Below are 17,972 nucleotides of genomic sequence, written 5' to 3' on the forward strand. Positions count from 1 at the left end.
AAGGTCTATTTTCCTTTTCAATAACTATCCTTATCATTTATAACAGACTCTGTTTATGACAACTTCATATGACACAATTCATAATGCCTCCCGGTTTACCATCTAAACTGAAGAATAAGACATACATAGGGAAGCGGAATTTATAACATAAAACATACGGCATATGTGGCAAAGATAGTGTATGTTATATGATTTGCACTCTTTAAGAGTGAAAGCAGTGATATAGAGGCATGCGTAGGTGTTAGATGAGTAGAACAGATGAAAGCAACTTAGTCAGCAGTTGGGGGCAAGGTATGGTAAGGCAGTACATAGACTAGCCATCCTAGAGGACGAGGCATCATGGTAAGAGTACTGAGATGATGCCTATTATAAAAAGCTAGACTATTATTTGTACTTAATAAAAAGGAGGAGGGAGGTCAGGAGCAGTGTGAATTAGGGGTGAACCATAACGGGGATGAATTGACAACAGAAATTTTTAAAATAATAAAACAGTCAAAAATTAATTTTTCTTATCACCACATGCCAGTTTTAAACTTTGTCATTGATAAAATACTTCTCATTGACAGGACAGACAGCTCCCACACCCCTCTTCTTGGTACACCACTTCATGGAGGCAACTGGAGTAATGTGTGAAGGTAACACAAGGTGTTTCTAACTCAAAGGTCACTTGGCCAAAGTTGTACATGAAAATGATATAGTCATGATATGTATGGTGGATTATAGTGAAGACTTTACTAGAATACACAGTGTTCTTAAACAGCTTACATGAACTGTCAAATTAGTGAGGCAATCATGAATAAATGTAATTAAAAATCTAAATGGGTGGCAAAGGGATTGCAATTGAAAAAAAATAATATCAGCTATTTATGATAATATCTATTGACAGTTTAATACATGCCAGATGCTGCGAGTGTTTTACACTATTTCTGTTCTCAGATAATGAAACCAGTGAAGGTGGTGAATGATTGGTTTAGCAGCTAAGACACCCACACCCTATATCATAAATGCTTGAGTTCACGCCTCAGCTCCCACTCCTGATTCCAGCTTTTTGCTAATTCAAGCCCTGGTAGGCAGCAGTGATGAATCAAGTTGACTAGGATACTATAATCCACATGGGCAATCTATATCGTACTTCCAGCTCCTGGCTTTGGTCCCCAGATCAAAGGCATTTAGGGAATGAACCAGTGGGTGACTCTCTCTGATAGTCTCTCTCCCACCCCGTACCTGTGTGTGTGTGTGTGTGTGTGTGTGTGTGTGTGTACCTGTCTGTCCTTCTCTCTGTCTCTGCTTCTCAGATGAATAATAAATGATAAATCTTGAGCCTATGCCAAATATCATCACATAAAAAAAGCTGGAGCCTGTCAGTGTGCCTCGTGGAAATTGTTGCATGTGTATTGCCTGCTTTGTATGATTAAAAAACTCAGAAGATTAAGGGTTACATTTCTCGCTAGAGGGATTTTAACAATCAGTAAGAGCCTGCGAGCTCTCCGTTGAAACAGTATCTGACACAAATAACGAAGTCACTCTCTAGGACTCCTAGCAATGACTGTAATCTCTGAAGGGTGATGAAACTGCCATTAGAGCAACCGATTTGGTCCCAAAGAACTTGCGAAATACCAGCAAATAGCATATACCAAGGCTGCATACCAAGATAGATTCCTACATGTTTTTCTCACTTACTAGTTGTGCAATTATTGGCAAACTCCTCATTTCAGTATACTTGCATTCCACCAAGTCACCAAAAACAGAAAAGTGGGAGTCATTCATCTCCTTCTATCTCCAATAACAACATCTTAGTCATCATATTTTTTTTTTATTTTTGGTATGGATCAATACATTAGCCCCTGAAATGGTCTTCTCACTATTTTGTACCTCAGTGCTATCTCCACTTCGAATTACACTTACTATGTCCTACCTGTCTATAATCATTCCCTAAACTGGCCCATGCTATTATGACTAAAGCAGTCCGGGTAAGGTAAAGCATGTCCTCTTTTTTTTTTTTTAAGGTAAAACATGTCTATCAAGCATCTATGAGTTACTATATCTGAGATCACATACCCACTTAATCCTGAGAATAATGTAGAATCAGAACAATACTGATTCTAACTGAAGTAAGAGTCAAGGAAACATTAGTTGTTATCATTATTTATCTATCTGGATGCCAGATATCTCTTACAGCATGGGGAACCTTTTTCCTGCCAAGGATTTTACATCATTTTGGGCTATACAAAATTATTAACTTAAAAATTAACATGCTACAGATTCATTGAACTTTAGGTCCCGCCTACAGATTTTGTAGCAGAGCCAGCATAAATGACTTCAAGGGCATTCTATAGCCCATGGGCCAGATGTTCCCCATGCCCATGTAAGGCATTAATCCACTCACCAAGCTTAGAGTTATACATTGGCTCTATCTTCTCCCTTCATACAGGAAGGTATCTTCTTGCTCATACAGGAAGCTAATACCACTAGAGGAAAAAAGTACTGACTTTTGAAAGACAAATAAAAGTAAGTAATATGTAGAGCCTGGTACAATTGTTTAACTGGCTAATTCTTCCCTTGTAAACGCCAGGATCCCATATGGGTGCCACTTTGTGTCCCAGTTGCTCCTCTTCCCATCCAGCTTGTGGGTTGGGAAAGCAGCAGAGGATGATCCAAAGCCTTGGGACCCTGCACCCACATGGGAGATCTGAAAGAAGCTCCTGGCTCCTGGCTTCGGATCAGCTCAGCTTCTGGACATCGCAGCCACTTGGGGAGTGAAACAGGGTATGAAAGATCTTTCTCTCTGTCTCTCCTTCTCTGCATAAATCTCACCTTTCCAATAAAAATAAATAAATCTTTAAAAAATTATAGCTGCTGTTATCTCAGTTCAAAACTAAAGAGGTGATACATGAAAGAAAGCCCAACCTATAGTATCTTAAATATACTTCCAACCTGTTCTAATTGGGACATATGCTGGAATAAATTAAATTCAAATCTTAGGTCTCCAGATTATGGTAGTCACATGGGAGCACTTATCCAATCATCTCATTTTAATTGCAGAAATGCGACATCAGAGAGCTAAAGAGACTTGAACCAGATGAATTGAGCACTTAGTTGGAGAACTGGAATTAGAACTCAGTTTCTTGTTCAGTGCTTTTTTCTCTTTACTTTGATGAACTATAATTTTAAAATTTAGAGGGGAAATATGTGAACTGATACCTTTTAGTATATAAAGGAAACAGAAAGAAAAGGAAAGCTGAACTTAATACTAGCTGTATTAATCTACAATACATGTAGGCTACTACCTTGATTCTCATTAGCTGAATTCATTCAATTGCCTTCAAACCTTCAGACCTACTTTCTAAGTTTATAATCTAAACCCACTGATAAATTAACATCATATAGAGACAATCAAGTGACACTGCCATGAGACAGAAAGTATAACACCTTTAATAATGTAGTGTTGCCAAAAATTGAAGTTGAATTTCATTAATTCTCCATAGTAAGCCATCAACTTATAGTTACTATGGTGAACAATGAACATATTACAATGATATAATAAAGATATAAAAATTCAGAACATGGAAAACTATTGAAAAAATTGACCAATGTTTTGGAACAAATAAAGTATTAAAAAAGACAAAAGAGGCAGAGAAATTCAATTATATAAGACAATTATAAGAAATATCAACCAAATTCAATGAATGATCTTTCTTTAGATACTGATTTGAACAAATCTTGTAAAGAATAGTTATTATTTTGAAAAATATGATAGTAAATAAATTTTACCTGCTAATTGTATTGTGCTTATTTTGGTGTCTGTTAAAATATATTTTGAAGTATCTGTGACTAACCTATGATTTTTTAGGGTTTATTTCAATGTAATACAATAAGTGAATGGGGGTGGAAAGTGGGAATGTAGAGGACACAAAATTGGCAGACTGATATTATTTATGAAGTTTTCTGAAGAGTATGCCAAAATCCAATAAACTATTACTTTTTCTTTGTTAAAAGTTTAGGCTTCGGGCCTGGCATCCTCGCCTTGAATGTGCTGGGATCCCATATGGGTGTCGGTTCTAATCCTGGCAGCCCCATTTCCCATCCAGCTCCCTGCCTGTGGCCTGGGAGAGCAGGCAAGGACAGCCCAAAGCCTTGGGACGTTGCACCTGCCTGGGAGACCCAGAAGAAGCTCCTGGCTCCTGGCTTCGGATCGGCTCAGGTCTAGCCATTGTGGCCACTTGGGGAGGGAATCATCGGATGGAAGATCTTCCTCTGTCTCTCCTCCTCTCTGTATATCTGACTTTCCAATAAAAATAAATGAATCTTTAAAAAAAAAGTGTAAGCTTCAATGTAACAAATACATGGCAAATTAAACTGAACCTGTGAATCCCTTTAAGTGAGTATACCTGAGACCACAGACCCATGGAAAAGTAGTCAGTAGAATCAGATTCCATTCTTATGAAATAAAAGCAAATAAAAACATTAATAAAGAAGAATAAAGCTATGGAAATATTGGAACAATGAAGCTTGGAGACTGATCTCTTGCTCACAGCCTCAAGGCACAGCAACAATGGTTCTGGAGCTTTCAATACACATCTACACTTGACCTTGGCCAAAAGGCCGACAAGTGATCAACATACATCTTAACACGGCGAAAGCAAAGCAGAAAATACTGACAAGAACAGAGGGCTTCTGCCTTGTCCGTGTTACCTAAGTCTCAGTTCTAAGCTGGAAGCCACAGACTCAAAGAGCACAGATTTACAGGTAAATGCTGCATCTGGCTTCTGGGCAGGTTCCTGGGAATTCTTAGGGTCATTAAAGAATTTTTGAACTGGATTTTAAATTAAAAATCTCAGACTGTTCACATAAATATTCGTTGTTGTTGTTCTTTAAAAACTGACATTTCCTAATACTCAGGTGCAGATGGATGGCGGTTGTTTATCCTGCCACTTGACTCCATCAGCATTAAGGCGCCTTTACTTATTTATGTTCAACATTTTTTTCCCACTGTGAATAAAAAGTACATCTCCAAAATTCTGCTTTGATTTTACTAACTTTAAATTGCTGCAGTCCTTCTCCACGCTCAGCAAACCCTATGGGAACCCTGGTAGTATGGGAGGAAATAAAATCTTAGTTACCTTAACCTTTGTTTCAGTGCTACAAATTTCCAATTAGAATCGCAATGGTGATGACACTAAGTGTTTTCCTAGGGTTTTTTTCTCTATGTTGCCTTATAGTAAGAACAAGGCAAAGGTTAAAAACATTAAATGGAGCCTGTACATATAACTACAAATAAATCAGTCTTTATTTCAAGAATTCCTTCTCTACCTAACTTGCAGAGTGTGTGTGTGTGTGTGTGTGTGTAAGGTCGACTGGGTTGGCAGACCTGTGTGAATCCTGCGGTGAGCTTTCAGGTGAGAGCTTTTGGTGTACACTTTGCTGCATCCTGCAAAGTCACACTGGTGAATCCGTCTTCTCTTCAAATCAAGCGATTCTTCTCCCTGCATTTGTGCCATTGCAGTTGGTCTGTGCAAAGAACCAGATAAGGTCAAAGACTTAGAGACTAAAGAAACAGGATTACGTACAATAGTGTCATATTATGCCTGCTTTTAATTTATATAAATTTAATGCTGGGTCACCATGGAGAAAAATAATTGGAATAGCAAAGGCAATCTCTCAATTGACCATTCCTCTCAGAAAATACATGTTTTTAGAAAGCATGCAAAATGGTAATATTTCCTTGGTTAGTTATATTCCCAGTGGGAGCATTTCACTTCTATGGTGTCATTCTTATGCCTAAATATTAAACTTATTTTTCATGCAACATTGTCAACTACTTAGAATTCGTTCCAACACTGGAAGACAATTCTGTTTTAAACTTAACACAATGAACCACAACTGTACTTTAGGGAAAATTTGAGGATTTTTCAAGGTTGAAATTGATGATCTACAATGAGAACATAACTCCATCACAACATGCCTGTGCATGCACATATGTACACACAGGTTCACATGCTTTTGCTGGTAGAGAAATTTACCCATATTTTGAGTTCCACAAATTTCTACTCTTGTGTGTGACAATCACCTTCACCTATGTCTGAGTGCAGGCACACGCACATGCACACACACAAAGACCTGAAGCAAAGACACAAATACTCGCTGTAGCGGTGAGTGCTGGGAAATAGCAAACGAGTTTGCCACATGGGATGCGCACAGCCCCTAGCAGAGTGCCAAACCCAGTCTTGGCTACTTTACGTTTAGCGCAGCTTCCTGCTAATCCATACTCTCAAAGGCAACACGTAATGCCTCAAGCACTTGGGCCTCGGCCACCTAGGACGGAAATCTGGATGGAATTCTGGGCCTCTGCCTTTGGCCTGGCTTAGAATTGGCCGTTGTGGCCACTTGGGGAATGAATCAGCAGATGGAAGGCTCTCTCCTTCTCTCTCATTGTTTCTCAAGTAGATGAAAATAAACATTTTTTTTTAAATACTCACTCATGTTGCAGTCCCTGCAGACCCTGTAAGGCTGAGGATCCACTCTCAATTGCACTCTCCTCACCGTCACTTGGAATCTCCAGTGCAGACATGGAGGTGGGGTCAACTTTCACTGAAAGCAGAGAAAGGGGGCGGTGTGTACCAGAACATATTTGTCTGTGTAATAATTTTCTCTGTAATTATTTGCATGATTCCCGGTTTGGCCCACGTTGAGAAGAGACAGAAAGATAGAGAATTAAGAAAAAACTTAAAGGGCCCAGGATGATAGCCTAGCAGACAAAGTCCTCGCCTTGCACAAGCCTAGGATCCCATATGAGCTCTGGTTCTAACCCTGGCTGCTCCACTTCCCATCCAGCTCCCTGCCTGTGGCCTGGGAAAGCATTCAAGGACGGCCCAAAGCTTTGGGACCCTACACCCGTGTGGGAGACCCAGAAGAGGCTCTGGGCTCCTGGCTTAGGATCGGCTCAGCTCCAGCCATTGTGGCCACTTGGGGAGTGAATCATCAGATGGAAGATCTTCCTCTCGGTCTCTCCTCCTCTCTGTATCTCTGAGTTTGCAATAAAAATAAAATAACTCTTTAAAAAAGAAAAATCAATATGTTAAAAGTAAATGCGAGTTCTTAACCACCTTCTGTGACCACCTCATTGACATTTCAATTTTAGTTTATACACAACATATAATATACATAACATAACATGTTATACATAACATCATATCATCTTAAATTAAGGCAAACATGTGGTATTTAACCTTTTGGGATTGGCTCATTTCCCTTAGCATTATGGTTTCCAGTTTGGCCCATTTGGCCACAAAGAACTGCATTTTCTTTTCTTTTCTTTTTTTTTTTTTTTTTTTTAATAGCTGAGTAGTATTCCATGGAGTAGATGAACCATAGCTTTCTTATCCAATCCTCTGCTGATGGGCATTTTGGCTGCTTCCATGTTTTTGCAATTACTGATTGTGCTGCTATGAACATAGGAGTGCATGTTGGTTTCTCATAAAACAAGTGTTCTGGATATATTCCTAGGAGCAATGAGGTGGTCACAGAAGGTGGTTAAGAACTCGCATTTACTTTTAACATATTGGTTACTCATTACTATGTCAATTAATTCCATAATGATGTAAATTTTTACTGATGGTATGTTGGAGCTTTTAATTGATCAGGATGATACTCTGCTGGCTCTGCCTTCAGACCAGAGAGGGTATACCTAAGAAGCCGTTGAACTTGACTGGACAATAAGATGCTGGACTCTATGTTTGGTATATGCTTGCAATGGGGGAATCTCAACTGAACTTGAGCTGTGGTTATGCAACAAGGTGGAGGAATCCACCATGGTGGGAGGGTTTGGGGAGGGGTGGGGAGAACCCAAGTACCTATGAAACTGTGTTACATAATACAATGTAATTAATGAATTAAAAATTAAAAAAAAGAAAAAACTTAAAAAAAAAGAAAAATCATAAATGAAACATTGTATTTATAAAGAAGGAAGATTTATGTTTCTAGGTCTTAACATAGTAAGGAACAGAAGTGCTTGCAGGGACAGGTGGCAGGGAGCACTGTGATGTGATGAGGATGCGCCTTCCTTTGTGATGAGGTCAGAGTGTGATTCATTTTTCCATTTTTAACTCACAGGACCAGGCCTGAAGTCAGACTTCATGTATGTTTACTGAATTGACCTTTCTCATTCCTGGCTTCCTGGATCAATTTCTAGGATCACCTCACAGGTTAAGACATTCCCTTTGGGACCCGGCGGCGTGGCCTAGCGGCTAAAGTCCTCGCCTTGAATGCCCCGGGATTCCATATGGGCGCCGGTTCTAATCCCGGCAGCTCCACTTTCCATCCAGCTCCCTGCTTGTGGCCTGGGAAAGCAGTGGAGGACGGCCCAATGCATTGGGACACTGCACCCGCGTGGGAGACCCGGAAGAGGTTCCAGGTTCCTGGCTTCGGATCGGCGCGCATCGGCCCGTTGCGGCTCACTTGGGGAGTCAATTATCGGACGGAAGATCTTCCTCTCTGTCTCTCCTCCTCTGTGTATATCTGGCTGTAATAAAATGAATTAAAAAAATGTTTAAAAAAAAAAAAAAAGACATTCCCTTTGGCCTTGCATCTGTGCCTCTAAATGCAAATAACGGGACATGCACCTAGCACCTAGTAGGCACCTGACACATGTTAGCTCCCTTTATTTTCAGCTATGTTAGGAGAAATCCTCACATGTTCCTTGTCATGGATGTGTTCAAATCCTAACTAAAACTCAGTCTAGGGCCTGGCGGTGTGGCCTAGTGGCTAAAGTCCTCGCCTTGAACACGCCAGGATCCTATATGGGCGCCGGTTCTAATCCCGGCAGCTCCACTTCCCATCCAGCTCCCTGCTTGTGGCCTGGAAAAGCAGTCGAGGATGGCCCAAAGCTTTGGGACCCTACACCCGCGTGGGAGACCCGGAAGAGGTTCCCGGTTCCTGGCATCGGATCGGCGCACACCGGCCTGTTGCGGCTCACTTGGGGAGTGAATCATCGGACGGAGGATCTTCCTCTCTGTCTCTCCTCCTCTCTGTATATCTGACTGTAATAAAATAAATAAATCTTTAAAAAAAAAACTCAGTCTAGTAGTTAGAAAACTTCCAGATCAAGTGAGAATCTCAAAATTCTTATATCAAAGAAACTTAAAGGCGAGGAGAACCCAATAAGCATTTTCATGAAGTATTACTTCTCAAGCAGTGTGTAAGCATAATTGGAGGGGGGAGAAAAGAGATAAGAAATAGGCCAACCCAAAAAAGGAACACTGGAAGGGAGAAACAAGGGTTGATGCTCACCTGACCCAGCATTTTTGCCATCTCCTCCTATGAGTGGGACTGTAATGGCTGCAGGGCTGCCATCTGCCGGCAAAGCAGTGTATACCATAGGCAGAGACTGCACGACCACCGGAATGGTCTTCAGGCCACCCATCTTATTTGGCAGAGTGACCGAGGGGATGGTGTGAATCACATGTAAGATCTGCTGACCACCAGCGGCCGGAGAGGAAGCCAGGATAGAGCCTTGAGCTAAAACAGTAGGGATGTTAGCTGGATTGCTTGTGTCGCATGCTGGTGCTGACACGACAAGGGGCTGCGCTGCTGGCTGTGGTCTTGGAGGACGTATTGGAGCTTGCAGCATGCTGGCAGGCTGCAGAGGAGCCTTGGGCTTGTGAAACGAGAGGTCAACTGGCTCCACCTGGGGCAAGCTGTAATCACTAGCCAGAAGCTCTTCTGGTGGCTCAGTTTTGATGTCATTGAACAGTACCGGATTCTCCATGGAGTTTGCATCGAGGAGCTGTGAAGACATCATATTAACTCTGCCTGCTGTCTGAGACGGTTCTCTGATCCGGACAGGGCTAGAGATCTGAAATAAACAAAGTTTCAAAATACTATTAGTTTTTATATTAACAAAGAAAGAAAGAAATCTCTATTCCTTTTCCATAGAAAAATATACATGATCTTCCTCTCTGTCTCTCCTCCTCTCTGTATATCTGACTTTCCAATAAAAATAAATAAATCTTTATTTAAAAAATGGATCTGGTGTGGCAGCCTAGTTGCTAAAGTCCTTGCCTTGTATGCGCCAGGATCCCATATGGGTGCTGGTTCTAATCCCGGAAGCTCCACTTCCCACCCAGCTCCCTGCTTGTGGCCTGGGAAAGTAGTGGAGGACAGCCCAAAGCCATAGGATCCTGGACCCACGTGGGAGATCCGGAAGAGCTCCAGGCTCCTGGCTTCAGGTCGGCGAAGTACCAGCTGTTTTGGTCACTTGGGGAGTGAACCATCAGACGGAAGATCTTCCTCTCTGTCTCTCCTCCTCTCTGTATATCCTCCTTTCCCCCCCCCAAAAAAAAATCTTAAAAAAAATGTAAAGGCTAAGAAAACTTTATTTAAGCAGCAATATTCTAGTTAATTTAAGAAAGTAAGAAAGTGGGCCCGGTGTGATAGCATAGCGGTTAAAATCCTCTCCTTGAACATGCCAGGATTGCATATAGGCACCAGTTCTAATCCTGACTGCTCCACTTCCCATCCAGCTTCCTGCTAGTGGCCTGGGAAAGCAGCTGAGCACAACCCAAAGCCTTGGGACCCTGCACCCATGCGGGAGACCTGGAAGAAGCTCCTGGCTCCTGGCTTCAGATCGGCTCAGCTCCAGCTGTTGAGGCTACTTGGGAAGTAAACCATGGGCTTCAAGATCTTCCTCTCTGTCTCTCTTCCTCTCTGTATATCTGACTTTCCAATAAAAACCAATAAATATTTTAAAATAAATATACATGGCATTAGGAAAAAGACACAGGAGTACACTAAAAAGTATGGAATTACTGTATCATTTTATCATACTAATAAAAATCACTCCATGTAGTTTTCACATTAACTACAATATTAATGAAGGTTATAACTTTCTGAGTAGTCAATACAAGCATTATGCTAAACCTGGTAGCAGCATAAATGAATAAGATACAGCCAAGACTAGCATTAAAAAAAAAAAGATTTATTTATTTTTACTGGAAAGGCAGATAGGCAGAGAGAAGGAGATACAGAAACATCTTCCATCCACTGGCTCACTCCCAAAGTGGCCATAACAGCCGGAGTTGAGCTGATCTGACGTCAGCAGCCAGTTTCTTCCAGGTCTCCCATGCAGGGGCAGGGTCCCAAGGCTTTGGGCCGTCCTTGACTGCTTTCCCAGGGAGTTAGAATGGAAGTACAGCAGCCAGGATACAAACTGGCACCCAGATGGGATTCCGGTGCATGTAAGCCAAGAATTTTGGCTCTAGGCTATCATGCCAATCCCAAGAATAATATATTAGGGCCTGGTGCGGTGGCCTAGCAGCTAAAGTCCTTGCCTTGCACGTGCCAGGATCCCACATGGGCACCAGTTCTAATCCCGGTAGCTCCAATTCCCATTCAGCTCCCTGTTTGTGCCTTGGAAAAGCAGTGGAGGACGGCCCAATGCATTGGGACACTGCACCCGCGTGGGAGACCCGGAAGAGGCTCCTGGCTTTGGATCAGCTCACCTCCAGCCATTGTGACCATTGGGGAGCAAATCATCAGATGGAAGATCTTCCTCTCTGTATATCTGATTGTCCAATAAAAATCAATAAATATTTTTTAAAAAGAATAACATTAACACAATAATTATGACATAAGATAACTTACAAGTTGTAGCATGACAAGTGATGTAACAGACAATAAGCAAAGTGTTTTTGAAAAAGAAAGGATACAATTCATTCTTTCCATTCAGGGAAGGATTCAAAGAGCAAGTGATATTTTAGATAAGCCTTAGAGAAGTTATAGAACTTATTTATGCAGAAAAGAGATAACAGAGGCATTTCAGTTGGCAGAGGCGTAACAACAAACAAAATGCTTATGGAATAAATGATGCAATACAATTAGTTGTATTATGTACAAAATTGAACTCTAAAACTTTAAAACTGTAATATATAATAAATGATCATCATATATGTTATTTTTAGCATAAAACTCTATCCTAATAAAAATGTTCTAAAAATGTTATGAATTTGAAAGTCCAGGATATTGTGAGCTATGTGTACCATTACAACCAATATTCTGTGTCTTAAATGAAGCCTTGGCATGATGGTGCCACTTAAGTCAATAAACAAGACATGCCTCTATTCTCTATCAGCATTATATTTGAGCTATGGGAGTTTTAGAAATGATGACACATTTTCAAAAATGCATCTTTTATATAAAAGGTAACCATATTTTAATTTTATGTACGTGTCAGATGGCGGAAGATGGAGTTCAGGGAAGCTTGTGTGATAGAAGCTGTGTAGAGGAGGTGAGTGACACAGGTAGAGCAAATTCTAGATCTCAAAGAAGGTTGGGGGAGAGAGCACTGAGATTGTATTCAAAGGAAACAAGTGGAAAAATCCTTATGAGAAACTTAGGAGTCATTTGGAGACATCTAAATATTTACTGAATGACATTACAGAATTATTAATTCTACTGTTTGACAATGAAATGATAATAGTTATTTTGTAATTAGATAAAAGTGAGTACTGAGAGGGCTGGAAGATATGGGGACTTAATGTCCTGTTTTCAAGATTTGTTTGAAAAACAGAGAGAGACCAGGGAAGAGAGAGAGTGAAAGACTCGGAGAGAAACATTTTCCACTGCAGGTTCACTCTCCAAATGGCCACAGTAGTTGGAGCTGGGCCTAAGCCAAGAGCCACAGACATCATTTTGGTGTCCCACGTTGGTGGCAGGGGCCTAAGCACTTGGGCCATCATTTGCTGCCTCCAGAAATACTGGATTGCACGCATGGAGTAGCCTGGACTGGAACCAGCACTCTAACATGAGATGTTGGCATTACAAGCACTGGTTTCACCCTGTGCACCACAATTCCACCCCGAAAGCATCCTCTTGCTCTCACTTCCATTGACAAAACCCTCAAAATAGGCTGAGAATGACTAATGGCACCAAAATAATCTAGAATCCACTCAGACTGCCATCTGTTTCTTCCCTCTGCTATTCTGAGACACTCTTGGTTTCTTGATTTGTAAACTCCCACGTCAACTCAGGTCTTATTTACGGCCCAAATACTGCTTCCAGTTTTTCCTCCAAGACATGGTTCCTGTGTCTTATCATATAGATTTGTATATTTCTGAAGTCACACCTAAAAGTAGATTCAAGCCATCCAGGGAAGGGGGGATGGTAAAATCCTAATCTCAGGGACCAAGGGCGAGATAGGGAGAAGCTGTCATGAGTGACTTTGCTGGACATAAAAATCCCTTGTCCTGTGAAATGCACAAGTAAATTTAAACTCTTATTTGCTCTATAATTTCTGGTTTGTCATCACCTGCCTGACTCAGTTTCTAGGTTAAAGGGGAAGAATCCAGGGAATCTGTAGAGAACAGTAGGAAGGGATTTCTTTTCACAGTCTATTATGTATCATGACTGTTAAGAACAGTGAGAAATGCAGCACATGGTTAAGTGTAATATTGATTTTTTTTTATAAAAATGTAGATTATGCGGCCTGGTGTGATAGCCTAGTGGCTAAATCCTTGCCTTCCATCCACCAGGACCCCACATGGGTGCTGGTTCTAATCCCGGCTGTTCCACTTCCCATCCAGCTCCCTGCTTGTGGCCTGGGAAAGCACTCAAGGACGGCCCAAAGCCTTGGGACCCTGCACCTGCATGAGAGATGTGGAAGAAGCTCCTGGCTCCTGGCTTCAGATCTGCTCAGCTTCAGCCATTGTGGCCACTTGGGGAATAAACCAGCAGACAGAAGCTCCTTCTTTCTCTATCTCCTTCTCTTTATATATCTGTCTTTCTAATAAAAATAAAATAAAATCTTTTTTAAATGTAGATTATGAGCACAGATATATAAAGACACAACCTGGCTATTCACATTGAGAAAAAAATCTATCTAAATTTCTAGAAAGTTTTTGCCTTCTATGCTTTAGGTCTAAAAAAATAAGAAAGATGAAGCTATGAATCTTAAACATAAAATGGAGGCTATCGTGCTAAATCATACCCTTCTGCTGAACACAGGCCATTCCCAAGATACTGTAATAAAGTTCATGGCCTTGCGCTTAGGTGGCACCAGATTTACAGTTATTTATTTTATTGAAAAATCCATTATTTAGGAATATACTAAATAGAAACAATTCATACAGAAACTGAACAAATCTACTTTTTTATTGTCTTGATGAGATACAATACTATAGGCTCTTGCTACAACAAGCCCTTTTTCAAACAAAGCCTATCATTTACTAGACAAAATTCTGTCTACAACAAGACTCCATTCCTTGTGTCTCTGTTGTCATCATCACAGGCTTTGGAAAAATGCAGAAAAGTTACTAGGTTTTTAGTTTTCAATAGTAACTCTCCCAAGTTATGTAAGTTTCTATACACATCATGTACAAGTACGTCTGTTACAGCCAAGTAAACGAAGCTTCAGCAACCAGAACTACTGTCCAGGCATCCCTGCTGTTCTTGGCAAGAAAACTCACCACAATAGAACAGCAGCACTCACGTCTGACCTTCCTTCTCCTTGTTTAAAAAAATTAAAAAGTGAATCTTGTGTTATTAAGGGACTATACTACTGTGATCATTTGGGAAATAATAGTAAGGGCATGTTGGGGATGGAAAAGAAGGAGGGGCAGGGGAGAGAACGCCTATACCTGCAAATCATACAAATAATAAACAACACGACACCCTAGATAAAGAGCAAACATTCTATCTGAACACTACCACTCTCAGGACTTGTCGTTTTTATGCACTAGATGCTCTTTTTACCATAATATAACTAAAGCAGCTTTAATAAGTCTCCATGCCAAGGGCTTTCAAAAACTTCATGGAAAGCATATTATGAAAAAATTATCCATGAATTTCAAAAATATTTACCCTGAAGTAAACTTACCATTATGTTTCGTTTGCATGAGCTATTTGAATAACCTTTCATGTAGTCTGATTAATTAATCTAATTAATGGGTAGATTAATTTTGAATCTACCCATCCCTATGGTTTCAAAAGGCATCATGCAATGTTTTCCTTTCTCTTGCTATACAGCATGTTATATGAGCTGAGTTCCCGAAGATTCTGAAGAAGACATAATTTATGGGACTAATTATGTTTGGGCTCCACAATTCTGGTGACTTTAGGAATTCTCACTAAATGGCCCCATTGAGCTGCTCTTTCAGTCAGCTTGTTTTATAGTCAACACTGCATGAGGGCTCAGTTTTTAAGTGGTTTCTGCTCAATCACTATCTTCTTCAAAGAAAAAGCAGAATCACTTTCCTTTCTGCTATTTTAAAACTTGAGGCTGCCACCTTGTAAGATTCCTGATTCTGTGTAAAACATTGTACATGAAAGAAGTGCAGTAACATCTCAGTGGATGCAAGATACGTTTTAATTTCCTCTCCTATGAAGCACCATAATCAGATTACCTTAAGTCACTCTGGGTTAGCAAAAAAGAACTACTTACTGATGCATTACCAAAGATGGTGGAGAAAGTTTCCTAGGACCGCCTAATTTCAGAAAGAAATCCAGGTTAATTTCAACAGCATTTTTGTGCTCATGCATATTTGATGAAAAAAGGTACTAAGGCTTTGGTTGAAAAAATCATAGAAATCAATCGTTAAGAATATTAATGTGGGCCTGGCGGCGTGGCCTAGCAGCTAAAGTCCTCGCCTTGAAAGCCCCGGGATCCCATATGGGCGCCGGTTCTAATCCCGGCAGCTCCACTTCCCATCCAGCTCCCTGCTTGTGGCCTGGGAAAGCAGTTGAGGATGGCCCAATGCATTGGGACACTGCACCCGCGTGGGAGACCTGGAAGAGGTTCCAGGTTCCCGGCTTCGGATCGGCGCGCACCAGCCGTTGCGTCTCATTTGGGGAGTGAATCATCAGACGGAAGATCTTCCTCTCTGTCTCTCCTCCTCTCTGTATATCTGACTGTAATAAAATAAATAAATATTTTTTAAAAAAGAGCTTGCTGCAGACTTACTCTGAATAGATAGGTAGCAATCTCTCCTTTAAAAAAAAAAGAAGAAAAGAATATTAATGTGCTATTGGAAATACCTCTAATATGGAACTTGATGATGGAAAGGGAATAGAATACTAGAAAGAAAATGAAAGAATAAAATACTACAGACAGCATAGTAGATGGAAAGAACAGGAAGTGGTGTTGTCATGGAAACAAGATTAAGCTCTGGCTCCTCCCAAACAGAAAGATAAAAGGTGTTGGTATAAAGGTCTATATTCTAGCTCTGTTCTGAGTTTAGAGTCATGTATACATGTGCACACATGCACACACTCGCTGTTCTAAATCAGAAAGTCAGTTTAATCTTCTTAAAATTCAATTCTCCAATAAGAGCATTATATGTTTGTATATTTGAGAAGAGAAGTGAATGAACATGCATATTACTAGAAAGTAGGATTTGGGCCTGTGTGATGACACAGCAGGTTCAACCGCGGCCTGCAAAGCTGCCATGGCATATGAATGCCAGTTTGAGTTCTAGCTGCTCCATTTACAATCCAGCTCCTGGCTAACATTCCTGGGAAAGAAGCGAAAAACAGTTCAAGTAGCTGGGTTACTGCATCCAAGCAGGAACCCTGATGCAGTTCCAGGCTGTTGCAGCCATCTGAGGAGTAGAGCAGTGGATTGAAGACTTTTCACCCTGTCTCTCATTCTCACTAGAAAATGCCTGGATACAAACCAGGAGCAGCCAGGGCTAAAAGAGACAGCCAGGGAATCACTGATTGCAGGTAACAAGGTAGGACCAAAGCAGGGGAGCCCAAGGCAGAAGCTCCCTGGAGCAAGCAGCGCAGGCACACAAGCACTCAGACATCATCGCAGATCGAGAACAAACAGGAAATGGGGTACAGAATGGGAACGGTAAAATCTACGCACAAATTTGGGAGTGACAGACACAATGTAAAGACAGAACCCGCCTAAAGAGAAAACCTGCAGTTCTGAAAGAGAGTGGCCACAGGTAACAGAGGAACCATAAGCAACACAAAGCAGAAAACAAGTGTTTCCTTTAAAAATGACCAAAAGATAATCTAGAGTTACACGATGAAGACATTAAGGAGCTACTGCACAAGGAATCAAAAAAAAAAAAAAAAAAAACGTGGAACCGGTGTGTTAGCCTAGCAGCTAAAGTCCTCAACTTGCATGCACCAGGAACCCATATGGGCACCAGTTCTAATCCCAGCAGCCCCATTTCCCATCTAGCTCCCTGCTTGTGGCCTGTGAAAGCGGTGGAGGATGGCCAAGAGCCTTGGGAACCTGTGCCCTTGTGGGAGACCCAGAAGAGGCTCTGGGCTCCTGGCTTTGGATTGGCTGAGCTCCAGCCCATTGCAGCCATTTGGGGAGTAAATCAACGGATGGAAGATCTTCCTCTCTGTCTCTCCTCCTCTCTGTATATCTGAGTTTCCAATACAAAGTTTTAAAAATAAAATAAAATGAAATAAACTCTTCAGAGACAGTGGGAAACAAAGGCAAGAACTGAATACGATACAAAGGAGCTACAAGCTGTAAACTAGAACCAAATTGAAATACATGAGCTGAAGAATGCAATAGAGCAAATTTTAAAAAACCAACAGCAAGGGCCCAGCGTGATAGCCTAATGGCTAAAGTCCTCGCCTTGCGCGTGCCGGGATCCCATATGGGTGCCAGTTCTAATCCTGGCTGTCTCGCCTCCCATCCAGCTCCCTGCTTGTGGCCTGGGAAAGCAGTGGAGGACAGCCCAAAGCTTTGGGACCCTGCACCAACGTGGGAGACCCAGAAGAGCTCCTGGCTCCTGGCTTCGGATTGGCTTAGCTCCAACTGTTGCGGCTGCTTGGAGATTGAATCATTGGACAGAAGATCTTCCTCTCTATCTCTCCTCCTCTCTGTATATCTGCCTTTCTAATAAAAATAAATAAATCTTAAAAAACAAAACAAAACCAAACCAGAAGGTCCCATCATTAGAATGGTCCTTTAGGCCAGAAAAGTGGAGTGACATACTCCAGATCCTAAAACAAAA

The 17,972-nt window shown here is 41.2% G+C and overlaps 1 protein-coding gene across 2 annotated transcripts in view; it reads right to left on the reverse strand.

Annotated features, from left to right (window-relative positions):
• Nucleotides 1-17,972, reverse strand: part of KLF8 (KLF transcription factor 8) — a 42,939-nt gene that overhangs the window by 2,683 nt on the left and 22,284 nt on the right. For both annotated transcript variants that reach the window (XM_058659024.1, XM_058659025.1), the window contains exons 2-4: nucleotides 9,286-9,850; nucleotides 6,477-6,588; nucleotides 5,369-5,508 (exon numbers count right to left, since the gene is read on the reverse strand). In XM_058659024.1, coding sequence (XP_058515007.1) covers nucleotides 5,369-5,508; nucleotides 6,477-6,588; nucleotides 9,286-9,850 — 817 coding nt within the window. The remainder of the gene's footprint in view (nucleotides 1-5,368; nucleotides 5,509-6,476; nucleotides 6,589-9,285; nucleotides 9,851-17,972) is intronic.

The sequence above is a fragment of the Ochotona princeps genome, chromosome X (genome assembly GCF_030435755.1).
Source record: "Ochotona princeps isolate mOchPri1 chromosome X, mOchPri1.hap1, whole genome shotgun sequence".
Lineage (NCBI taxonomy): Eukaryota > Metazoa > Chordata > Mammalia > Lagomorpha > Ochotonidae > Ochotona > Ochotona princeps.